Here is a 26335-nt window from a genome sequence, read left to right as displayed (position 1 = left end):
TGGAAGAGACCTCAGAAGTCATCAGTCCTCTGCCCAAAGCATGATCACTGCTGCCCAGGTTGCCACCCACATCTACTTCCCCTACTATTTCCTCCCTGTTTGTGAGCAGCAGGTCAAGTGGAGCCTTGGAAGCAAGGCTAAGAGGAAAAATAACTGAAGAGAGTTGGAAGTTTTTCAAGGGACATTAAGGGCTCAAAAGCAAACTATTCCACTGCATAGGAAAGATAGAAAGTATGGCAAGGGACCACCTTGGTGTAACCAGGAGCTCTTACAGGATATAAAATAAAAAAGTAGTTGTATAAAAATGGAATCTAGGTCAAATTACAAAGGATGCATATAAGCTAATAAATGCAAGTATGCAGGGAATAGTAGAAGGGCAGAGTCTAGATAGAGACTGATGGAGAATTTAATCCGAGGGTTCGGATGGGGGCCCAAAACCCCTACCAAATCAATTCCAGGCACCCTTTCTTAAGCAACCAGCTTTATTCAGGAATGCATTCCAGGGCAAAAATCTCTAGGATACTCAGGAAAAAGTTTTTGCAACTGCCCAAACAAAAGGCAAGGTCTTTTGTACTGCCTTGCATGGTAATTACCCCTTTTTCACTGACCACTTACAAATGAATGCATATACAGGTCACGCCCCTTTGCACCAAATTCCCTCCAATCATTATTTGTCCCTTCACAGTCCCTTTGCAGGCCTTACAACAGGTTCAAACCAGTTTCACCTATCCCCTCCTTTTGTGTACCTGAAAGTAGGAATAAGAGATCCTCCGGAAAAGGGCTTTATTCCGGAGGATCGCGCCAGTCTAGACGCTTTTTTCCAGCTTTTCCCCAAGCCGGAAAAAAAGCGGCGGACATGTTTATTTAAATCCCACGGGGGATATTTAAATCCCCCGCGAATTTCCCTATTCCAAAGTTGGAAATTAGCATGGCTATTTCGTAATAGGGGCCAGTCTAGATGTAGCCAGTGTGTGGTAGTAGAAATAGGGTAGGTTTAGAAATTAAAATAAAAAAAAGAACAAATTAAAATTACTTAGAAAAGTTAGATGTCTTCAAGTCACCAGGGCTGATGAAATGTGTCCTAGAATTCTTATGGAGCTGATAGAGGAGTTATCTGAGCCTTTAGCTACCACTTTTCAAAAATAATGGATACTGGGATTCCAGAAGACTGGAAAGGGGCAAATATAATGCCCATCTATAAAAATTCACACATGCTCCAGTGCACAAAATAAAAAGCATTGCATGTATGGATGGAAAAGATTCAGGGGAACATTGTGTTACCCCCAAAAATTCCCACTGGAGACCGCCTAGGGTTACACTAGCATGGGTTTATTGCTTGAGGAATTAGCACTTCACTATTGCACTACAAAAGTAGAGCTAAAGAGGATAGAGCTGTCACCAAATGTTTAAACTAAAGGGGAATCAGATCTCTCTCTCTCTCTCTCTCTCTCTCTCTCACACACACACACACACACACACACACACACACACACACACACACACACACACACACACGTACCCCTCCATTCATTCACACACATTTATTCCTGCCCTCGGGCACTCACACACTTACAGGGTGTGTCTAGACTATAGAGTTTTGTCGACAAAAGTGGACTTTTGTCGACAAAACTATACCTGCATCTACACTACCGCTGAGTTCTGTCGACAGAACTCAGCAGTTTTGTCGACGCAATAGTTTTGTCGACGCTGGTAAACCTCATTTTACAAGGCATAACGCCTTCTGTCGACAGAATTCTGTCGACAGAAGGTGTTATTGCATGTAAACTGTCCTTTGCGTCTACACTACCATGTCGACAAAGCAGCTTGCTTTGTCGACAGAACTGAATGTAATCTAGACGCTCTTTGTTGACAGAAGCTTTGTCGACAGTATCTGTCGACAAAACTTCTGTCGACAAAAGCCTGTAGTCTAGACGTACCCACACAGTCTAGACTGGCCAAATGTTGGAAAAACCTTCAACAGAAGGATTGAAAAAAAGTGGTAGTGCAGCTGTTCCCTGAAAGTGTAGAAGGGCTGGGGATAGCAAGTGTTGGAGAGGGGGGAAAACAGAGAGGGTAGGACTTCAAGGAAGGGGTGGGGTCTTGGGGAAAGGATGAGGCAGATCTTGGCTTGTCCTGACATTTAAAAAGTGATTTACATTGGGCATAAAAAAGTTTGGAGACCACTGCTGTAGATCATCCCTGACAAGTGTCTGTCCAACCTGCTCTTCATTATCTCTCAGGGGCTCAGGAGCGCCTTCAGTTCAGGGGACACTGCCCCGGCTGGCCCCGATTAGCCCCTATTCCTGGCCTCTACCGCTCCACTCCCATGGTCCACTCCCTGCGACCTTCTCCCCGAGGGCTCTATTGTCCGGTTGCCTCGGTCGGCGTCAGTGCCTCTGTGTGGCCGCTCGAACACTGCTGCCCATTGGAAGCCTCCGCCCCCAGGCTCCTCCGTCTGATCCCCCTCTCCTGGTTGCCATCTGCCGGCGCCAATCTCTTCCCCTCCTGCTCCCTGCACCGCACTGCCACCATCAGGGTTCCTCGCTGGCACTGTGTAGGAGGCTGAGAGCAGAATCCCCCTGCTCTCCCACTGCCCCCCCTTCTCGTGCCCTCCCCGCCTCCCTTTTGAATTCCCCGCCCAGCGTCCTGACGCTCTCTACCCCAGCTGGGGCTGCCCCCGGTCTCCTGGGTCCTAGCGCCCACCAGCTTCCACCCTGGCTGGCCGGCGCATGCGCGGGGACCAAGCCGGTCAGCCCTGGCTCCGCTGCCCCTGCCGCCGTACCACGCCATGCTCTCGGCGCCGGCGGATCCTGTGCGTGGGGCGTGGGGCCTCAGTTCCCAAAGCTGGGAGTGCGGGGGTGAGTTCCCCCGTCACAAGCAGGTTGGACGGACACCTGTCAGGGGTGGCTAGATCAGGGCTGGGGAACCTTTTTTGAGTCAGGGGCCACTAACCCACAGAAAAATCAGTCAGAGGCCGCACACAAGTGAGAAGCAGAAAAAACCCTCAGTGTGGCCCTGACTGAGAAGCAGAAAGGCCCTCCCCACATTCCCCTCACACACCACAGCCTGGGGGGCCAGGCTAGTAGATTTTGTGCCTGGATCCAGCACCATGGGGGGAGGGGGGGCGGGCTGAGCCTCCGGTGCTAGATCCAGTCAAGCTGAAGGCCATATCTGGCCCCCATGCCTGAGACTCCCCACCCCTGAGCTAGATGGTGCTGGGTCCTGCCATGAGGGCAGGGGACTGGACTCAGTGATCTCCTGAGGTCCCTTTCAGTCCTAGTGTTCTGTGAGTCTATGAAATAACCAGGTTACATTTAATGATGGTTCTGACTGTTACATTTCAAAGGGCTTGTTGCTTTTAGCAAGAAAGGGACATAATTATAATTTGCTGCTGGTTAGAGAGACAGGAGCCAAGAAGCAACCCCCGGTTGTATTTTGCAGCCATGCTGGACTCTTCTGGGCAGGTTACAAGAATGCTGTGACAGGCCAGCAAGCCGGGTGTCTCCCAGGACTCAGGAAGCCATAAATACCCGGTGCGCAGTGGTTCGGTAAACAGGCTCAAGATAAAATGTGTCTCCAAATCAGGAGTCTAGTGGGTTGTGCCCCATGGCAGTGGGGTTACCAAGACCTGCTGAAATTTGCTAGAGCCTGGGTCTGCAGCCAGAGCACCATGACCTGGGCCGAAGCCCAAAGTGTCAGGACTTAGCTTTTAGGCCCCCACCTGGGACTGACTCCCTGGGGAAGGAAAGCAAACTCCTGCCCAGCATGGCCCCTTTCCCCAACTCTGTAAGTGGGAGGCAATAGGAAAGGAAACACGTGTCACTAAGGGATGGAGGGTAATTTCACCCTTAGGTGACATACAGGTATTAATATTGTTAATTATATATGTTTGTATTGGCCAGATGTAATCACAAACATCGGCTCTGATTCTGTTGCTGCACATCATGACAAAAAAATGGGAGTTGAGTTAGTTGCGATTTCAATCATACCTCATCTAGTAAAAGAAACCAGCAACGTGTATTCCTTCTGCTTTCCACAGGAAGTATCTCAGCTGCCTTTGTTACTCACAAGCTAGAGATTGTTACAAGTTTACATTTTACAAAAGAATGTATTTGACTTTCTCTTGCCGCTTCCTCTTTTACATCATTTAAACAAATAGTTAATATTTTAGGACTTAATATTTGATAGAACTTTACTGCACAATAAAAGTACAGTACAAATAAAGCAGGTATTCTGGCTTGTCCTATGAGACTGTGTAACTAATATCCTATGCATTAAATAGCTTCCCAGATTGTCCAATCAGCACTTGGACAGGTCCTTTGACATGTAGTGGCATCTTTAAAAGATGCCCAGCGAATGAGGATATTTCAGCAGAGAAGGCTGGTTTTTGCACACAAGTGTGCACAAGATAAATATTAATAATAATTTTGTGGTATCACACTAGTTATAATCAGAGTGCATAAATTGGGTGATAAGGGAGGGTGACGTTCTATGGGGTGCTTTCAGGAATCCGCTCAAATGTAGCAGATACATCATTACTTCGAGAAAAACCTGAAATAACAGGTTGAGACCAGACGGAATAATGAGGTAAGACAGAAATAATAAATGTGACAGACAACCACAAGTGGCCCATGGTAACGAACTGACGCGTATGATAGTAAGTTGAGTTCGATGACATCTTGAACTATTGGAAAAGACAATTCCCCATTAGTAAGGTGAGGAAATACAAATAAAGAGAAAGGAAACATCCCCGACTGAATGTGCATCTAACATAAAGTCAGCGTGGGAGATGATAAGAGGGGCATCCCAACCCGGGGCGGTAGGAGGAGATGCCATCTTTGGGAGGTGCCAGAATGAGGCCCTTGGTGCTGATAAGGAAGATGATGGCTAACACGTCGGGTTGCTCTAGGAGGAACGGGGTGAGTCTGTGGTATGGAAATACAGATTCACATTCCCTATTCGTCTTATGAAATATGAGTATTTGTGACTCTGCTAAATTTATGAACAAACTATATTTGCAAATGAGCAGGAGTTCCTATAGTGTGAGTGTTGCATCTGTGCCCATCAGAGTTCCTAACCACAGAAGAAGCCAACACTGGGCCTGATCCTGGCACAAAGAAGCTGTCAACCCTAAAGGTGGTAGCTGGAAATTCATGAGCAATCTTTGATCAGACAACACCAGCAATGGCTGTTAGCCAGGCTGGGTAGGAATGGGGTCCTTGGCCTCTGTTTGTCAGTGCCTGGAAATGGGTAAGAGGGGAGGGATGACTGGATGATTCCCAGTTCTGTTCATTCCCTGGGGTGCCTGGCACTGGCCACTGTGGACAGACAGGACGCTGGGCTGGATGGACCTTTGGTTGACCCACCCTGGCCACTCTGATATTCTTATGTTATATTTTCTCAAGTTGGTAATGTCACTGAGGTCCTTTCTCCACAGACCACGGTCTTAACATTGACCAGAGATGGGGGAATCCTAGCTGGGTCTCCCAGTCATCTAGTAACCAGACATTGCAGCAATACCAGAAATGGCAATGGTGAAATAAAAAAGAGTAAAACAATTCATTTAGGACAACCCGTTTCTTTCCATTGAATCATAAAACACAAGAACTGAAAAGGGCCTTTAGAGGTCATCAGGTCCAGTCCCTTGCCCTCACAGCAGGACCAAGCACTGTCTAGATCATTTCAGAGCTGAGAAAGGAAAGGAGTGATCTAATGACAGAGTAAAGATGTTTCCTGTCAGTAGGACGATTGTCACAATTTGGTGAAAAAATTCAGGGAAGTGTGTAACTATTATGCAAAGATGTACGGGTATGGAGCACATTGACAGACTGATCTAGTAATTGTTGCAAAAATGAGGCTATGTCCACGCTACAAGGGAAGGAGTGCTTTCAGGTATCCAGAAAAACCCTGCTGCATCCGGGGAACACATCTGTGCTTCTGCATTTTTTCACGGAAGAGCAGACGCGTCCTTCGGGGAGCCCTGTATACCTCGTTCTACAAGGAATAAGGGCTCCTGCAAAAGAGGAGGCTTTTCTGCCATTTGTCCCCAAATGTTGGAAAAGCCTTTTCCGGAGCAACAATTGGAAAAAGCAGTAGTGTAGACATAGGGTATGTCTAGACTACAAGGATCTATGAGATAAAGGTATGCAAAATGCCATGTGGATGGGGCCAAATGGCAGAAAAGCCTCCTTTTTTGGATGAGCCCTTCTTCCTCATAAAACGAGGCATGTGTTCTTCTACACATACACACACACACACACACTCAAGAAGAGCATCGTGTTCCCTGGACACAGTGGAGTTTTTCTGGGATGCCTCTGGTATTCTAAAAAAACTCTGCAGTCTAGATCAGTGGTCTCCAACCTTTTTAAGCACAAGATCACTTTTTGAATGTAAGTGCAGTCCAGGATCTACCTCAAATGTAAATACCCTTGTCCCGCCTCCCTCCTGTCCCTTCTCCGAAACCCCGCCCCTGCTCACTCCATCATCCCTCTATTGCCCATCCTCCCTCACTTTCATCAGGCTGGAGCAGAGGGTTGGGGTGCTGGCTCTGGTCTTGGATTAAGGGATCTGGAGTGTGAGAGGGGCTCTGAGCTGCTCTTGGGGCAAGCAGTTGGGATGTAGGAGAGGGGGTTCTAGGTGCAGGCTCTGGGACAGTGTTTGGATGCAGGGGTGCTCGGGGCTTGGAGTGCAGGAGGGGGTTAATGACTGGGGTAAGAGTTCCCCTGGTGGCTCCTGGGTGGTGGTGCAGTGGGGCTAAGACAGGCTCCCCCCTGTCCTGGCCATGGACCACTCTCAAAAGCAATCAGCAAACTTTCTCAATCCCAACTCCTGTTGTGCCCCCTCTCTGCTCTGCGGAGAAAGGATACAGAGTGGGAGGGGGCATCTTGACATCAGCATCCTCCTCTTCCTTCCCTGCCCTGTGCAGAAAGCAGGATGCTCCCCAGGGGAAGGGGCAGTTCCAAGACAAAGGACAGGAGCTGCGCAACAGTGTGAGGAAGGGCAGTTGAAGTGCCGGCACTTGACAGCCTCTTGGCCAAACCAGTCAGGATCACCTGCCAGAGGCTCCAAGATCTACCAGTCGATCCCGATCGACTGGTTGGTGACCACTGGTCTAGATGTACCCATAGCCTGAGACAAAGAGGTGAAGCATTTGATTCCAGACTCCGGTTCTGGCAACCTCAGGAGGTCTTCCAGCTAGAAAAGGGCGAATTCCACACTCTTCCTCTTAACCGTTAAAAAATTGCTGGCTCAGCTGTTTCATTTCCCCAAGAGATTACTGAATGCTGACTGATCTTAAGTAACCCAGGCAGCTGTTTCCTCAAAAGGTAATAGTGAAATAAAATTTAACCCCCCCCCAAAACAATTAATTTAGAACACCATGTTTCTTTCCATTTTCTACATCGTTCTACCTTTTAAATAAAGAAAGAAAATGCAAGTACATTTTGAAAGGAAAAGTATCAGGGGGGTAGCCATGTTAGTCTGGATCTGCAAAAGCAAAGAGGAATCCTGTGGCACCTTTGGGACTAATAAATCTGTAAGGGTATGTCTACACTACAAAGTTAATTCAAACTAACAGTCATTAGTTCAAATTATCTTTAATAGTGGCTATACATACAAACTGCTAGTTCGAATTTAAATCGAACTAGTGGAGCGCTTAATTTGAACTAGGTAAACCTCATTCTACGAGGAGTAACGCCAAATTTGAATTAAGTAATTTGAATTAAGGGCTGTGTAGCCACTTAATTTGAACTAGTTGGAGGCTAGCCCTTCCCAGGTTCCCCCGGTGGCCACTCTGGACCAGCCCAGGAAAACTCTTCTGCCCCCCTCCCAGCCCCAGAGCCCTTAAAGGGGCAGATTCTGGCCACAGTGCCTGTGCCAGTTGCAAGCCTGCCAGTATCCAGCCAGCAGACCCTGTACCTGGCACACCATGAGCCAGGCACCCGCTGCCACCCAGCCCTCCACCACTCCCCAGGACCAAGCTGGAAGCCCCCAGGAGCCTGCCAGGGGCCAAAAAAGATGGGCACCCGCAGAGATCGTGGACCTCATTGAGGTTTGGAGGGAGGCCTCCAATGCCCATGATCTCCGCACTAGGACAGGAATGCGGCCATCTACAGCTGCATGGCTGCCAGCCTGGCCACCAGAGGCCACATGTGCAGCCAGGAGCAGGTGCACTGCAAAATTAAAGATCTGCGGCAGGCCTACATCAGGGGCTCCCAACCAGGGGCTGATCCAGACACCTGCCCTCATTATGAGGCCCTGGACCGCATCCTGGGGGCTCACACAGTCCATGCCCCCCAGGTGGTGATCGACCCTGGGGCAGAGGGACCCGTCCCTGACACGGAGGAGAAGGAGGAGGATGCCAAGAGCCAGGAGCCTGCAGGGAGCCTTCCCAGCACCCAGGACCCCCGAGTCATCCCACAGAGCCCATCAGCTGTGTCGTCTGATGCCGGGGATGGCTCCACATGAGTGCCATCATGGTCCCCTCATGTGGGGCGGGGGGGAGGGAGGGAGAGGGAGTGCAGGGACCATGCGCCTGGGCCTTGCCCACCATGGAGCAGCAGCTGGGTGTCATACAGGGGCCCTGGCTTGTTCCCCACACACCGACCTTGCTTTGCAGAGGAGGGCTGAGTTTCATCCACTGTGTCCCCAGGGAGAACTGACCACTGCTCTTGTTTCATGACAGCTGCAGCACCTGTGAGTGCAGGGTGCACCACCCTGTCTAGAACAGCCACCCGCACCCGGACCAGCAGGCACACCTGGAACCAGGAGGAGTACCATCAGCAGCACCCATGGCTACTGGAGCACCAGCTCCGCATCCAGGAGCACTGGGTCCGGGAGGACCTGCGGCAGTGGAGCTTGGAGGTGCTGGAGGAGCAGGGCTGTGCCCTCAGAGGCCACCTCCAGACCTTGGTGGACAGGTTCCTGCCTCCTCCTGCTCCGGCCCCTGCGGCCGTCCCAGCTCTCGCTCCTCCTTCCACCCCTGCTCCCTCTCCCGCTTCCTCCACCCCCTCCCCCAACCCACCCTCTACATCCACTTCCCCCTGACACCTCTGCACCCACAGTGCTGTGAGACGGGAGAGCCAGAAGGACCCCCAACCCTAAGCTTTCCCTTCCCTTCCCTTCCCCCCCTTGCCTCCCCCTTCCATCTCCCTCCTCCCAGGTTTCCCCCTCCCCTCTCTCACCCTCATTTCCCCCTCCCCCCACCTCAGTTCTGTGCAATAAACAGAGATTTATGTGGGCAAAAAGGTGTTTTTATTTTACATTAGGAAGGAGGGTTAGGGAGGGGAAAGGGGAAGGAGGTGAGGGTGGAAGAAGGCCCCAGTGAGGCATTCCAGGGATAGTTCAGTCCTCCTCCACCTGGAAGCTCTCCCGCAGTGCTTCTCGGATCTGGACAGCCCCCCGCTGGGCTTCCCGGACGGCGTCGGTGCGGGGCTGTGCATACAGGCCAGCCAAGTGTTCTGCCTCAGCCATCCAGGCTGGCAGGAAAGCCTTCCCCTTCCTCTCACGTAAATTGTGCAGCACACAACATGCTGCCACCACGGGAGGGATATTGTGCTCGGCGAGGTTGAGGCGGATGAGGAGGCATCTAAATCTGGCTTTCAGGCATCCAAAGGCCCCCTCCACCACAATGCAGGCCCTGGTGAGCCTGGCATTGAAGGCCTGCCAGGAGGGTTTGAGGTGCCCTGTGTATGGCTTCATCAGCCAGGGCTGTAGGCGGTAGGCTGCAACCCCTACCAAGCAGACGGGCATGTCCACGTCCCTGACCCTGATGTGGCGGTTGGGGAAGAAGGTCCTGGCGTGCAGCCTCTGGCACACAGATGAGTTGTGGAACACCCTGGTGTTGTGTACCTTGCCAGACCAGCGCACATTGATGTCCATGATCTGGCCCCGGTGGTCAGACACGGCCTGCAGGAGCACCGAGAAGTAGCTCTTCCAGTTTATATACAGGAGGCCTGGTGTTCCAGGGCACGGATAGGGATGTGCGTCCCATTGATTGCCCCCCCTCCGCAGTTGGGGAAGCCCAAGGCACTGAACCCCTGGATGACCAGGTCCAGGTCGATGAGGCAGATGACCATGCGGAGCAGCACCCGGTTGATGGCCTTGACCACCTGCAGAGAGACACACGAAACCGAGAATCACTAGGGTGCCCAGGTGGCTGGGGTGTTCGTTCCCTGTCACTGCACCACACCCCAATCCCAGAAGCAACCCCCGCTGTGATCCTGGCTGCCGAGAGTGGTGTATAGTACAGTCGGGACAGACCAAACCCTCCAGTGCAGGGGACTTTTGCCTCCTCCCCCCCATTTTCCCTCGGGCAGCCCATCTCCTCCTTGCAGCCCTCCTCCCCCTGCCGCTCCAGTGGCCAGTGAGTGCCATACCTCTATGAGCACTGCTCTGATGGTGGATTTCCCCACGCCGAACTGGTTCCCGATGGATTGGTAGCTGTCCGGCGGGGAGAGCTTCCATAGGGCGATAGCCACCCACTTGTGGAGGGGAATGACGGGCCTCATGCGAGTGTCCCATCGCTGCAGAGCAGGGGCGAGCCACTCGCAGAGCTCCAGGAAGGTGTCCCTCTTCATCCTGAAGTTCTGGGTCCACTGTTGGTCTCCCCAGCGCTCCAGAACGATGTGGTCCCACCAGTCCCTGCTGGTGTCCAGACGCCAAATGCGGCGGGGCATGCTGGCGTCTGGGCGCTGCTGTGGCTCCTCTATGGCCCCCAGGGAGTCCAGGGAAAGGGGCAGGAGACTGACGTGCACTAGCTGATGCCAGGCAGCCTCCAGCCATTGGTGCCAGGCTTGCAGTAACAAATCCAAAAACTACATTAGAATGCCCAGGTGCAGCTCTGGCTCCATGGTGCCGAGTGCTTCAGTGTTCCCAATGAGAACGACCAAAACAGACAGGCAGAGAGGAAGACGCTTTGCTGTCCCTCGGCGAGGTTGGCAAGCAAGCGAAAAAGCTGAGAACCAGCGGTCCAGGGGGGTCCCTTTAAGCACGAGCCTCAGTTGGCCTCAGACAGCAGCCACACAAAGCAACTACTGACCTGATGCCCTGCTGGAACTGGTTTCAGCTGCCTTTAAATGTAACCCAGCGTCCAATCAGTGTGGACGCACTAATTCGAATTAGCATTTTGCTAATTCAAATTAGTTTTTGTGTATAGATGCGCTAATTCGATGTATCTTAATTTTAATTAACTAATTTGAATTAAGTTAGTTAGAATTAACGGTGTAGTGTAGACATACCTCCGTGTATAAGGTGCCACAGGCCTCCTTGTCGTTTTTGAAAGGAAAAGTTATTTTGAATCAAAAAGTTTTGACTAGTTTGAAAAAAATCCAGCTGAAACAATTTGACCAATTCAAGGTGAGTTCACACAATGTTTCAGTGACCCAAATGCACATTTTTCAGCCCAAACCCCCTTCTTTCAAAAATCAGTTTTGTAAACACATTCTAGAGTGTGCTCCTCTTCAAACAGGGCTGTTAGCTCTAGATCCTTTTTATCTAGAAATTGCTTTTATCTCCCTAGAAATTGTGTCCCTGCAAAAGTGACCTGGTTTGGAGTATAGGGGCCTTTGGCCTCTAGGACAGGGATGTTCTGTGTCTGAAAGCTTTCCCAGAAATGCAACAACCCGGTGCTAGTGGAGGCGGGTATGAGTGTCACGTGATGATTGTTTCACTTTCAGGTTTGCTGAAGATTCTGTGCCAAGCTCCTGGAGAAAGCAGCAAAGTTTCCTGAACTCGCCTGCTGAAGTTTTATGATTAGAGTCAAGGGACTGATCCAGGTAAGGATTCAAGTAAGTCGTTTTGTTAGAATGGAAGCTATTGGCCTCTGCAAACATTGGAAGTTTTTGTTTGTTAGATTGTTCTTTTCCTGGTGACACTTCTGTCTGCTATTTAATGGAGATTGAAGGTTTGTGTGTAGTCCTGAGTGGGATACATTATTCCGGAAGCTTTTCGTGTAGCCTTGCAGGGAACCATGAGCCAGAAAGAACTGTGGACCCGTCCTGACATAGGATGTACACCAGAGACTTTTAAAATAGCAGTTTAGAACATCTCTGCTGAGAGCCTGCATTGAGAACTTGGTGATTCGATGCATGTAATGTATTCTCCTTACTCTCATGATTTCCTTTCTTTTATTAATAAACCTTTGGATTTTAGCTTCTAAAGGATTGGCCCAGAGTGGTCTTGTGCATAAGATCCAAAGTGTAAATTGATTGGGACCTGTGGCTGGTTTCTGGGGACAGGAAGAACCTGTTCGGGGTAGGTGAGATTGGGTTCTAAAACCTCTCATCTGTGTGCAGGCCCAGGGCTGATTGCGGCACAGGAAGAACTGGGGTGTCAGAGGGTTTTGCTCATGAGGCTTCAGGCTGGCTGGATAGGAAGCTGGAGGGCTCGGTGTGACTGGTGTATGGCCAGTTTGGGAAGGTCCCAAGTTTGAGCAATTCTCCCTGAGCGGATGCCCTCAGCTGTGCCCAGACCCGGCCCGGTCTGTCACACCATGCACCAAGTGACACACTGGGGCAGATAACTTGAACACCGGTCAGTACATTTCTGACATGTGACAGGTCAGGCTGTAATTAAGTCACAGATATTTTTAGTGTAGTCCCCTTACTAAAGGTGCCTCTGGCTTTTTCTGGGAGGATCTGTGTGCTGAAATCTAGCCCTACAGACTACAACTCCCATGAGCCCTTGAGAAAACCAGGAAGGGAAGGCTTGTCCAGGCATGTGGAGAGAGGGTCTCAGGAGCCTGGGGGCTCTCCATTTTTGGGACAGAGGAGCCAGGCTGCTGTGGAGGAGCCTTATCCAGTCCAGGAGCTGTTGTGTTGCAGCTACTGCCTGGGACTGAGGGTATGTCTACACTACCCCGCTAGTTCGAACTAGCGGGGTAATGTATGCATACCGCACTTGCTAATGAAGCCCGGGATTTGAATTTCCCGGGCTTCATTAGCATAAGCGGGGAGCCGCCATTTTTAAATCCCCGCTGCTTCGAACCCCGTGCAGCGCTGCTACACGGGGCTCGAACTAGGTAGTTCGGACTAGGTGCCTATTCCGAACTACCGTTACTCCTCGTGAAACGAGGTGTACCGGTAGTTCGGAATAGGCACCCTAGTCCGAACTACCTAGTTCGAGCCCCGTGTAGCCGCGCTACACGGGGTTCGAAGCAGCGGGGATTTAAAAATGGCGGCTCCCCGCCTATGCTAATGAAGCCCGGGAAATTCAAATCCCGGGCTTCATTAGCAAGTGCGGTATGCATACATTACCCCGCTAGTTCGAACTAGCGGGGTAGTGTAGACATACCCTGGGGTGGGATAAACGGTGGCAGTGCAAATGCAGCTAGATCAGTTCCTATTACTTCTGTGTACTTTGTTAATTGATGTTATTCACTGTTAATCTGTTAAACCCTGTTTCTTTAAGTTGTTATATGAAGGTGGGTTAATTTTAATGTAAGCAGTTAGATGTATATTATTTATAATCATTTGTCCAGGGGTTAGATCCAGATTATTACTGGAATAATTTTATTCCTGGAGGCTCCCAAGGCACACCATTAAGTGTGTACAGGGCATGCCAGGTGGAGGCACTGCCATTGTATGTTCTTTATGAGCAAGGGGCTGGATAGGGATTCCCCAACTAAACAACATCACCACTGGGGTACTCAGGATCTCCTTCTATGTTAAAACCATCAGGTGCCCAGGCACGCCTGTGAGTGTGACCTACTCTCAAGGACCCAGGAAGGAAAATGGGGGTTACATGAGTAAAAGTCAGGGACAGATCAGAGGCACCAGGCACAAATCCCCAGCCCATGACCTGTCAGGACTTTGAACAGCCCTGACTAAGCGTTGGGGGAGGGGGAGGGAGGAGGGGAAGGGCAGTGGGTGTCACTGTTGGGGATACCACTGCTGCTGGAGGCTCAGGAGCCATCACTCAGGCACCCCCTTGGGCCAGCTTCTAAGAGCAGCTGTGGGAGCAGAGGGCAGAGATGGCTGCAGGGCCACCAGTGCACTTGGCTCCAGAACTGCTCCAGCAGCAACGGGCGTATCCGTCCCTGTGGCCATCTGAGCAGCTCGATCTGGGGCCAGGCCTGGGCAGCCCTGGGGTCGGCCACAGCAGCTAGTGCAGAATTCACTGAAGTCAGAGATTTCGCTGAGATTTCTGCAACCTCCTTGAAAGACACGAAACTCTGATCCTGTTTGTGCTGCTCTGAAGTGGTGTCAGCGCCCCCAGGCGTTCTGAGCCCACGGCCTCCCCATTGCGAAATCGGCTCTACAATCATGAGACCGTACAATGGTGATTTATTTACATTATTGTTTCTGAACCTATAGGACTCAGGTTTTCTCTGAATCCTAGAATCATAGAATCCCAGGGCTGGCAGAGACGTCAGGGGTCACTGAGTCCAGCCCCCTGCCCAAAGCAGGACTGACCCCGACTAAATCATCCCAGCCAGGGCTTTGTTCAGCTGGGACTTAAACACCTCTAGGGATGGAGATTCCACCCCCTCCCTAGGGAACCCAGCCCAGTGCTTCCCACCCTCCTAGGGAAATAGTTTGTCCTAATATCCAACCTACACCTCCCCCACTGCACCTTGAGACCATTGCTCCTCATTCTGCCAACCGTCATGGCTGAGAACAGCCTCTCTCCAGCCTCTTTGGAACCCTCCTTCAGGAAGTTGCAGGCTGCTCTCAAATCCCCCCTCACTCTTCTCTTCTGCAGACTAAACAGACCCAAATCCCTCAGCCTCTCCTCGTAGGTCATGTGCTCCAGCCCCCTAAGCATTCTGTTGCCCTCCGCTGGACTTTATCCAATGGGTCCACATCCTTTCTATAGTGAGAGGCCCAGAACTGGACACAGTACTCCAGATGTGGCCTCACCAGAGCCCAATAAAGGGGAATAATGACTTCTCTAGATCTGCTGTCTCACCTCCTGAGTGAGTCTGGTTCATGCCAGTGACTGTAGCTGCGGACAAAAGGCCTTTAGCTCCGTAGCCTGAGCAGCCAGGTTCCTGATGAGCGCTAATGTGACGCTTTGGAACTAGCTTGGTTTTCTGGCAATGTGTGTTTATTAAGCCAAGTTCAGACCATGTTGGAGTTTGTAGGGGCAGGGTCTGGTGCCCTGAGCCCCCTCCATGCGTCCAGAGACAGCTCTCCTCCCAATGCAAACACTGAACCAATGGCACCTGTTCACACACCCTCCGAATGCATCTGAAATCATTTTGCATGCGACAGGATCTCCCTGCTTATTGCAGGCTCTCACCTGAATTTACGAATTGCCCCAAGACAAATCATGAGCTTTCGTGGGCACAGCCCACTTCTTCAGATGACCGGCAGCCCACGAAAGCTCACGATCCCATCTACATGTGTGGTTAGCCAGGTGTTGCTTTTGAAGTTCACCCTGTACAGACTAACTCGGCTACACCCTGAAGCCTTTAAAATGGAACAGTTAGAATCATCATGAAGTGTAACCCAATTAGTTCACAGACTCACAGAACACTAGAACCGGAAGGGACCTCGAGAGCTCATCGAGTCCAGTCGCCTGCACTCACGGCAGGACCCAGCACCGTCTAGACCACGGGTGGGGAGCCTCAGGCCTAGGATGCAGCCCTCAGCTTGCCAGGATCCAGCACCCAAGGCTCAGCCCCTCCGCCCCCCAACACTGGGGAGTCTGCGCTGGTGCTCCAGTCCCCCTGCTGCCTGCCTGTGGGGCTGCAGCACAGAAAATCTAGGGTCTGGTGTGCGAGGGGAATGTGGGGAGGGTCGTTCTGCTTCTCTGTTGGGGCCACGCTGGGGTTTTTTTCTGCTTCTCACTTCTGTGTGGCCCTCAACTGAGTTTCCTGTGGGTCAGCAGCCCAGAAAAGGTTCCCCAACCCTGATCCAGCCCATCCCTGACTTTTCAACCTGCTCTTCAATATCTGCAGGGTTGGAGATTCTACAGCCCCCTGGGCAGTTCATTCCAGTGATTAACCCCCCCTGACAGGTAGGAAGTTTTTCCTAACGTCCAACCTATTTCTCGCAGGCCAGAGAGAGGAGCGAGCGTCTGGGTGCTGAACGATGGCCGGGTCAGGAGACACGATTGAGATGCCGGCCCTGGGCCGCCCCTTCCAGCTGGGGATGCTGTACGACTGCCGCACGGACGCCCTCATCCCAGGTACCTGTCGCTGGGGAGGAACGGGCCCTGCAGAGCTGGCCCTTCTCAGGGCACTAGGAGAAAAGGGAAACTGCCCATCGGCTCCCCGGCCATGGCAGCATCAATGCAGTGCCCTGGCAGCGCTGTCAGGCTAGGAAAAGGGGCAGAGCCACAGACCTGGCTCCTACCTCCCCAATTCCCTGTACGAGGGGGCAGGTCTCATTGGAAAGGCCCCTCTCTGCACCCAGCACATTGGGGCTCACTGGGAGGCATTGGAAGGAATAGCTCCAGCTACGCACACACCTCCTGGTGCTCCACAGCAATGGTAACCCCCAGGAAAGGCCTGGGCCAGGCTGTGCCCAGCTCAGTGCAAACACCCGCTCTGTGCGGGGGCAGCCCAAGCCAGGGTGCGAGGGGCAGGAGGAATGGGATGGAAATGCCACCAAACGACCCCAAGGGCACTGTATGTAACCCCCTGCCAGGTGGAGCCAGCAGCAAGCAGGGCTGGGCTCAATATCTAGGGGTGCATGTTCAACAGTGCAGCACAGAACCGGCTCCAGCCCCCAGCCAGTGACTTTGGACAATTACACCTCACCCTGGGCACCACTGGGAGACAATTCGTAGAATCACAGAATCTTGGGGCTAGAAGAGACCTCCGGGGTTATTGAGTCCAGCCCCCTGCCCAAAGCAGAACCAATCCCAACTCAATCAGCCCAGCCAGGGCTGTCAAGCTGAGACTTAAACACCTCTAGGGATGGAGATTCCTCCCCATCCCAGTGCTTTCCCACCCTCCTAGGGAAATAATTTTTCCTAATATCCAACTAAGACATCAATGTAATTTGTGACCATTGCTCCTTGTTTTGCCATCTGTCACCGCTGGGAACAGCTTCTCTCTATCCTCTCTGAAATTTCCCTTCATACCGTTGAAGGCTGCTATCTACCTCTCCCCCCATCTTATTGTCATCTGTAAACTTGCTGAGGGTGCAATCCATCCCCTCATCCAGATCATTAATAGAAAAGTTGAACAAAACTGGCCCTAGAGCCAATCCTTAGGGCACTCTGTTTGAAACTGATCACCAAACTGACATCAAGCCATTGATAACTACCCATTGGGCCTGACAGTCTAGATAGCTTTCTATCCACCTTCATCCAATTCATTCTTCCGTACCTTGGTGGCAAGAGACTGTATCAAGAGCTCTGCTAAAGTCAAAGTACATCACATCCGCTGAGTTCCCCATGTCCTCATAATAGAAGCTAATCAGATTACTCAGGTATGACTTGCCCTTTGTGAATCCATGTTGACTATTCCTGATCACTTCCCCCTCTCCCAAGTGCCTCAACATGGATTCCTTCAGGATCCCCTCCACGATTTTTCCAGGGACTGAGGTAAGGCTGACTGGTCTGTAGTTCCCTGGATCGTCCTTCTTCCCTTTTTTAAAGATGGGCACTACATTTGCCTTTTTCCAGTCATGCAGGATCTCTCAGGATCTCTACAAATTTTCAAAGATAATGGCCAAAGGCTCTGCAATGACATTTGCCAACTCTCTCAGTACACATGGATGCATTAAATCTTGACCCATGAATTTGTGTATGTCTAGCTTTTCTGAATAGTCCTTTGCTACACCTAAATCACACCTGTCTGTCGTCAGAGGGATGGAAATTAGATGTATCGAGTGCAAATGAAGCTGTGATTTAAAAATCCTGTGCTTCATTTCCATAATTGTGGCCACCACTTTTTTCTGAAATGGGGCTTTCTGAAAAAAACTGGCAGTTTAAATGGCGCATTTTCGACAGCAATGCCCCATCTCGAAAGAGTCTATCCTCCTACAGGATATTTGAAAATGGCATTGCTGTCGAAAATGCCCTGTCTAAACTGCCAATTTTTTTCAAAAAGCCCCATTTTGGAAAAAAGTGGCGGCCACCATTATGGAAATGAAGCACAGGATTTTTAAATCACAGCTTCATTTGCACTTTTGATACATCTAATTTACATGCCTCTGACGATAGATGGTGTAGTTTAGACATAGCCCTTAAACTACTCTTACTCCACCACGGGCTGCCTGCCTCCTTCCCATACTACGTTGCCTAGTGCAGTAGTCTGGGAGCTGACCTTATTGGTGAAGACAGAGACAAAGAAAGCCTTGAGTACTTCAGCTTTCCCCACATCATCTGTCACTAGGTTACCTCCCGCATCCAGTAAGGGCCCTACCCCCTCTCCGATCATCCTCTTATTGCTAATTTGCCTGTAGAAACCTTTCTTGTTACCCCTCACATCCCTTACTAGCTGCAATTTTAATTGTGCTTTTGCCTTCCTGATAACTCCCCTGCATGCTCAAGCAATCACTGACCTCTCTGCTCCCTCAGCTGCCCTTCCAGCCCCTCCCCTTCTGCTCCCTTGGTGGCCCTGCCGGCCCCTCCCCCTTTGCTCCATCACCTGACCTGGCAGCCCCCATCAGTTCACAACATCACTTCTGCTGCATCTGCCTCTTCCCTGTGAGCCCTGCAGGTCGGTCTCTGCAGGTTCCTCCAGCTCCCAGTGACTGTCAGGCTGGGCAGGACCACGGCCCCACAACGGTGATTTCAGAGCTAGTGATCCCTGAACAACACAAGAGATTCCACATGGTGCCTGCTTGGCCCTGTCTGTGAGTGGGTTAAGACATGGCCTGCACCCTTGGGCAGCATCCCCTCAAGCAGGACACCTGTCCCCTCGGACTGTCGCAGGCGGCTGGCATCTGACACCCCCGGAATAGCAAGTTCTGTTCTGTGGAGGGTGACGACCCTCAGGCAGCACAGGCTGAGCACCGTCCTGCTCCCCTTCCCGCAGACCATGAGGATAAGCCCATGTCACTGCCCCTGCATTCAATACAAAGTGATTTGTGTCCCACGCCAGCCAGATGGATCCCTTGGGCCACATAGCTCAGTCTGCTGGGGCCCGAGGCAGAGTGGGTGTGTTCCTGGACACAGCCTGGTCCTGAAGCCTTTGCCCCTCCCCTGCGAGTGATAGTGGAGAGCTTGTGCAAATCCTGCTTCCATCCACCTTCCCCAGGAAGCTGCACCAGTGCTGGCCAGCCCATCACAGAGCATGGGGCAGAAGTGGAGGGGCAGAGACTGGTGATGAGACTGGCTGCAGCCTGGAGAGGATTTCACAGATGCAGGAGTCACAAGATAGAACATTTCCTAGAGAGAGAAGTGGGGGGATATGCTACCGGGTGGCAGAACAACGAGTGGGGCAGCATGGCACCGATTTACTCTCTCATAGAACAAAGGGTCCTCAATGAATTTAAAATGCAGCTAATGTGAACAAAGGAAATACACTTAAAGTGATGTGATGAGCATGAGGAAGTGTCTGCCCCCAGCTAGTTGAATCAGAGATGTAGGGCTGGTAGGGACTTGGGAAGGGGATCTAGTCCCGCTACCTGCACCGAGGAAGGAATAGATGCACCAGGACCACCTTTGGCAGGTGTTTGTTGAACTTCAAAACCTCCAGTGACGGGGATTCCACAACTTCCCTTGGACACCTGTACCAGGGTTACTTTTTGTTCTCCCGCTTCCCTCCCCATTCAGCAGGGACAAAGAACAGTTCACCCTCCCCTTTTTAACAGCCTGTGACCAATGTGAAGACTGTTATCAGGGCTCTCCTCGGTCGTTTTCTCTTTGGACTGACCATTCCTGGTTTTCCACCTCTGCTCAAAGGTGAAAAATCATTGATCGGTTTTGTTGCTCTGCTATGGACTCTAAACCATTGATCGGTTTTGTTGCTCTGCTATGGACTCTAAACCATTGATCGGTTTTGTTGTTCTGCTATGGACTCTAAACCATTGATCGGTTTTGTTGCTCTGCTATGGACTCTAAACCATTGATCGGTTTTGTTGTTCTGCTATGGACTCTAAATCATTGATCGGTTTTGTTGTTCTGCTATGGACTCTAAACCATTGATCGGTTTTGTTGCTCTGCTATGGACTCTAAACCATTGATCGGTTTTGTTGCTCTGCTATGGACTCTCCAACTTGTCCACATCTTTCCTGTGCTGTAACTGTCATGGATTTGTGGGGAAAACACTCCAGAACTGACTCCTCTATCAGGACTCGGGGCAGCCCCTCCTCACTCAGAGCGTGCTGTCCCCAGGGCAAGAACCTTACGCAGCCTCCTTGGTCTCACCTCAGAGCACCCAGCAACCTTCTCTACACTGCGCGTCCCGCAGTGAGTCTGCCGAGGCAGGGCCCTGGGGAGCCAGAGGGCTGTGCCCAGTTCTGCAGCCAGCAGGAACTCAGGCAGCATGTCAAATGGCAGGTTTGTTAGTCGACAGGGACACAGAGCAGAGCAGAGCAGAGCAGAGCTTGGGAGCCCAGAAATCCGGAGCACTCAGTAAAGTCCATCTTCAGGGGGAGGGGAGCCATTGCTCTGAACCCCCAGCCTGCCAAGACTGATTTGCTTCCAGCGGCCTGGCCCCTAACACACCCATTGCTTCTCCTCCAGCCTGTGTTACCTGATTGCATCTTCCCTGTGGCTCAGGTTACGAAGAGCAGTCATTGTGAGGCATGTTAGCCATCAGGTAAGAGAACAGTCGAGTAACAGCATCAAATCTTAGTGGGTACAGAACTATTTGATAGTCCCTGGGGGCAGGGCAGCAGGTAATTGCTCCTGGCCCCATTCCCAGGGAGACCCCAGACAACCCCTTGCTGCAGGGTAGAAAGCAGAGCTGGTCAGAAGGGGAACCAGTTTTAAAACCAGCTCCCCACACAGAACGGCTGCCTGTCGCCCCATGCTGCTGTTCTAATACAGAGGGAGCAGTGCGTGTGGCAGCACCCCCTGTCTGCAGGGGTCTAAACTCCCCACACACAGAGGCTGCTCCCTGAGATGCCGGAGCAACCCCTGTCTATGGGGAATGTGGACCCCCATGGACAGAGGATGCTTCACGTCAGTCTCCCCTTCCTTCCCCTACTCCCCCCCACTGCTGCCTCTGACAGTGCTCCTGGTGTAGTCACATTGTTCTCCTGCTAATTTTCCTTCACATTGGGAGAATTTGCATTTGTGCCTTTAATACTGTCTTACCAGGAAACTGTCAGCTCTCCTAGACTACTCTTTTTCCTCAGATTTTTCCCCCGGTGACCTTACTAGTCTGTTTTTTACATCTATTATTTTTATTCTGCTCTTACTCTTTCCTTTCCTGAAGATCAATATATTAGAAAATTGCCTTTTACCTTCAGAGTTGCAACCAATCCCTCCCCTTTAGTCAGAATTAAGTCTAAAATGGCTGCCCCCTTCTTATTTCTCCTTCTTCCAAAACAGGAAGTTGTGTCTCACATATTCCAAGAGCTGATTGGACACTTTGGGTACGTCTAGACAACAGGCTTTTGTCAACAGAGGCTTTGTCGACAGATAGGCTATGTCTAGACTGCAAGCCTCTTTCAAAAGAGGCTCTTTCGAAAGATACTTTCGAAAGAGCCTCTTTCGAAAGAGAGCGTCTAGACCGCACGCGGAACTTTCAAAAGAGCAAGCCGCTTTTTCGAAAGAAAGCACCCAGTGAGTCTGGATGCTCTCTTTCGAAGAATCCCTATTTACATTCAAGAACGCCTTCTTTCGAAAGAAGCACTTTCGAAAGAAGGCGTTCTTCCTCGTGAAATGAGGTTTACCGCCGTCGAAAGAAAAGCCGCGTTCTTTCGATTTAATTTCGAAAGAACGCGGCTGCAGTCTAGACGCAGGTGAAGTTTTTTCGGAAAAAGGCTACTTTTCCTGAAAAAACCCCTGAGTCTGGACACAGCCATACTGTCGACAAAGCCTCTTTTGAAAAAGAGTGTCTAGACTACAGCCAGTTCAGTCAACAAAGCAAGCCACTTTTTTGACAGAAAGTATGTTTCATGCACCTTCCGGCAAAGGGTCTGGGGCTGGCCATTCTCAGAGAGATCACTGGGCTGAACAGACCATGGACCAGGTCAAATGTGGCAATTCCAAGCTGCCTAAATCGAAGAGCCAGGTGTTTCTAATGGACGTGGTATTTCAACTGTAAGTGTAGCACTTGCTCCCTGGAACAGCGAACCCAGCGTGGGGAGTGAACTTGGTCACTGCAGAGAGGGCTTTATTCAAAATAAATCACACAGGATCATGTCTTCCAAAGTCCTGTATAGAGGCAGGAGTAAGAGGAAGTTGTTAGCCATGTTGTTCAGTCTTGACTAGGCATGTTTGTGTGATACCAGGCCAGTTCACTTGGTGTCCCTCGCTTATAGTGTTGCCAGGTGTCCAGTTTGGAACCAGACAGTCCAGTATTTGAGATTTCTGTCCAGGAAATGAATTGAGAAAATATAAATGTCTGATATTTTCTAATTAAGTAAGTTTTATTATTATTATGAGTATCAGCATGTCCGTAGTTGGTTGGTAGACATGCTCACACTGCGTGAGTAATACTGCGTAAGCCAGGCAGTATGCAGCTACACAATAGAGAGGAGGGGGCCAGGACCAAGGTGGGATGAAATGCCTGGGGCCAGACTCACTCATGTGCCCTGCCAGGACTGTGCGTGGGACGGGCAGCACTCTGGGGTCTGTATGCACCCGAGCCAGCCCCACTCCTTCCTGGCAGGTTCTCCCCCTCCCAAGCTCCTTACCTAGCCAGCTCTGCTCCTCCCAACTCCCTCCCGGCCAGCCCTGCTCCCTACCAGCTGGTTCCACCACAGCCAGCCCAGCTCCCAACAACCCCATCCCGGCCAGGCCCACTCCCCGCCAGCTGGTTCCCCCCAGCTAGGCCCACTTCCCTCAACCCCCTCCTGGCCAGCCCCGCTCCCCACCAGCTAGTTCCCTGCCAGCCATTTAGGGGGAGAGGTAGATATGCTTGAGGGAAGAGATAAGGTCCAGAGTGACTTAGACAAATTGGAGGATTGGACCACAAGAAATCTGATGCGGTTCAACAAGGACAAGTGCAGAGTCCTGCACTTGGGACGGAAGAATCCCAAGCATTGTTACAGGCTGGGGACCAACCAGCTAAGTAGTAGTTCTGCAGAAAAGGACCTGGAGGTTACAGTGGATGAGAAGCAGGATATGAGTCAACAGTGTGCCCTTGTAGCCAAAAAGGCTAATGGCATATTAGGTTGCATTAAGAGGAGCATTGCCAGCAGATCCAGAGATGTGATTACTCCGCTTTATTCAGCTCTGGTGAGGCCACATCTGGAGTATTGTGTCCAGTTCTGGGGCCCACACTACAAAAAGGATGTGGACGCATTGGAGAAGATCCAGCAGAGGGCAACCAAAATGATTAGGGGGCTGGAGCACATGACCTATGAGGAGAGGCTGAGGGAGTTGGGTCTGTTTAGTCTGCAGAAGAGAAGAGTGAGGGGGGATTTGATAGCAGCCTTCAACTTCCTGAAGGGAGGTTCCAAAGAGGATGGAGAGAGGCTGTTCTCAGTAGTGATGGATGGCAGAACAAGGAGCAATGGTCTCATGTTGCGGTGGGAGAGCTCCAGGTTGGATATTAGGAAAAACCATTTCCCTAGGAGGGTGGTAAAGCAGTGGGATAGGTTCCCTTGGGAAGTGGTGGAGTCTCCATCCCTAGAGGTGTTTAAGTCTCAGCTTGACAAAGCCCTGGCCGGGTTGATTTAGTTGGGATTGGTCCTGCCTAGAGCAGGGGGCTGGACTTGATGACCTTCTGAGGTCTCTTCCAGTTCTATGGTTCTATGATTCTATGATTCTCCCACCTCCCTCCTGACCAGCCCAGCTCCCCGCTGGCCAGTTTCCCCTCCCTGTTTCCTCTTCCCGGCCAGCCCCGCTCTCCCCTAAATTCCTCCCAGACAGCCTTGCTGTCTGCTAGCTAGTTCCCTCCACCTGCCAATCTCCCTCAGTCAACCTGTTCCCCCCAACCTCCTCCTGGCCAGCCCTGCTTCCCTCCTGGCTGTTCCCTTCCCACAATCCACCTGAGATCAAGTGTGTCTGGTATTTTTTTGAACCCTCTGGTAACCTTACTGTCTCATTATTTTTCAGTCTCAGAAATGACACACAGTTAAACCCTGCATAGATGTTGTGTGCTGTGTAACCCATCAGCAACATTACCGTGTGCTTCTTTCTGACATTGCAGGGATCACTCTGTGGCGCCCGAATGATCTTGAAAGGGATGTAAAGAAAAAACCACAACCCAGGGCTGAATTTGAGATCATCGCATCTGACACCATTGAGGATAAGGCCAACGCCCTCAATGTCACGGCATCGCTCAAGGCCAGCTTCCTGGGGGGCATGATTGAAGTAAGTGGATCTGCCAAATACTTAAATGACACCAAAACATCCAAACAACAGGCCCGAGTCACTCTCCGGTATTCGGCCACAACAAGGTTTGAGCACCTAACCATGAGCCAATTAGGAGCAGGGAATGTCTATTATCCTGCTGTGTTTGACCAAGGCACGGCCACCCACGTGGTCACGGCTGTGCTGTACGGCGCCCAGGCTTTCTTCGTGTTTGATCGAGAAGTTTCTTCTTCTGAGAATGTCCGCGAGATTGAGGGATCACTCCAGATTGCAATTAAAAATATACCCTTTGTTTCTCTGGAAGGGAAAGCGGAAATCAAAATGGATGAAAAAGACAAAAAAAATGCTGACAAATTTAACTGCAGGTTCCATGGTGATGTTGTTCTTGAGAGAAATCCAACTAATTTCCAAGATGCCATGAACATTTATGCCACCCTTCCAAAGATGCTGGGTGAGAACGGGGAGAAGGCCGTAGCCATGAGAGTCTGGCTGTACCCGCTGACCAAGCTGGATTCCAAAGCTGCTCAGCTGGTGCGTGAGATCAGCTTAACGCTGCTTTCTGATGCTCAGACTTCAATGGAGGACCTGGCAGAACTTGACATGAGATGCAACGACATGGGGAAGAATCCAATTGCCAGAACCTTCCCTGAAATCCAGAGGAAAGTCCAACAGTTCAAAGGTCTGTGCATGCAACACAGACAGACTTTCCAGAAAGAGCTGGCAGGACACTTACCGTCCATCCGTGGAGGAGGAGAAGAGGAAGGGGCCCTGGTGGACATTCTGTCACGCAGAAACCTGTCTCCCTTCAATACTCAGAAACTCAATGAATTCTTGAACACAAAGGAGCGAGAGATGAATTATGTGAATTCCTATCTCAGTGCCCTAAGCAATGTAGGCGTGGTGCCCTCCCAGAGTGAGCTAGAGAAAATAGTGCTCAACCCTGGGCTTGATTTTGTTGTTTCTTTTACATTCACCTCCTTACACAACGAAGAGCCATATTTAGCAGATTTAGATCTTTGGCTTCGCACCCAGTCTATGAGGGACACTCAGGATCCTGCACCAGCCAATTCTTCTAGTGAGAAACCAAAATCCAAAGCCTGGTTTGAGGACAAGGAAATATATAAAAAAGCTCGAAAAGCTGCAAAGTGCTTTTCAGATTTTGCCCGTGTTAATGAATCTAACAAGAAGACCCGGTTCATAGTGGCCTCTGTTCCAGACGAGTCCAATCCAGGTGCTTCCATTTACCTGTATGCAGATGGAGACTTGCTCAGCACTGACTTCCAGCCTCCATCGAAGCCTTTTCCTCTCCTGACTGGTGGAGTCCAATGTGACAGTGTGCAGCTCACGCTGAAACCGGCAGCCTATGGCAGAGCTGAGATATGCGGCTACCAGGCAGAGTACAGACTTGTCGGGCAGGAGAACTGGGTGGCTGTGAATGTCAGTAACACACAAGAGACACTCACAGTCACAGGGCTCCGTCCAAACACCCAGTACCAGTTCCGATACGCGGCCGTGAGCAAACCAGGGCTCAGCGAGAGCAGTGATGTGAGTGACATAGTGAAGACGCTTCCTCCTACCAGCTCCCCTGGGAAACCTGTAGCATCAATTGTAATATCATCTGCCTTGGCCCTGGCCTGGGAGAGTCCATGTGCCATTGGAGATGGAGTCAGTATAAGCGAGTACAAGGTGGAATACACAGAGGAGGCTGGAGAAGCCAAATGGCTGGAGCGAAGGACAGGAAAGAGAACCGAATCCTGCACCATTGATGGATTAATGCCACAGACGCCCTACAGATTCCGGGTGTCGGCCGTGTGTGCAGACGGATCTGTGAGTGACCCAAGCGAGGAGGTTCACATCTCAACACTAAAGAAAGGTAACATTTAAATATATTTGCACATTCTCCCCCTCCCTTCCCTAGCACAGGACCCTGAGGTAACTAATTTAGGTAAAGCTGTATTTATCACTGGAAGGAAATTGATTGATCCTAGGTGATAATGTGCGA

At 50.9% G+C, this 26335-nt stretch overlaps 1 protein-coding gene across 3 annotated transcripts in view; it reads left to right on the top strand.

The window, feature by feature from the left end:
- Positions 1-11623: 11623 nt before the first annotated feature.
- LOC112545555 (stonustoxin subunit alpha-like) overlaps positions 11624-26335 on the top strand; it is a 298534-nt gene continuing 283822 nt past the window's right edge. The window contains exons 1-3 of one of the 3 annotated variants that reach the window (XM_075916916.2): positions 11633-11774; positions 16000-16131; positions 24170-26206. In XM_075916916.2, coding sequence (XP_075773031.1) covers positions 16035-16131; positions 24170-26206 — 2134 coding nt within the window. In that variant the 5' untranslated portion in view covers positions 11633-11774; positions 16000-16034. Of the gene's footprint in view, positions 11787-15999; positions 16132-24169; positions 26207-26335 lie in introns of all 3 variants that reach the window. The other 2 variants (XM_089775946.1, XM_089775945.1) reach the window with 2 other exon arrangements.

The sequence above is a fragment of the Pelodiscus sinensis genome, chromosome 2 (assembly GCF_052426305.1).
Source record: "Pelodiscus sinensis isolate ZL-2025 chromosome 2, ASM5242630v1, whole genome shotgun sequence".
Classification (NCBI taxonomy): Eukaryota; Metazoa; Chordata; order Testudines; family Trionychidae; genus Pelodiscus; species Pelodiscus sinensis.
Note: the sequence above shows the minus strand (reverse complement) of the source record. Positions and strands in the feature narration are given on the sequence as shown.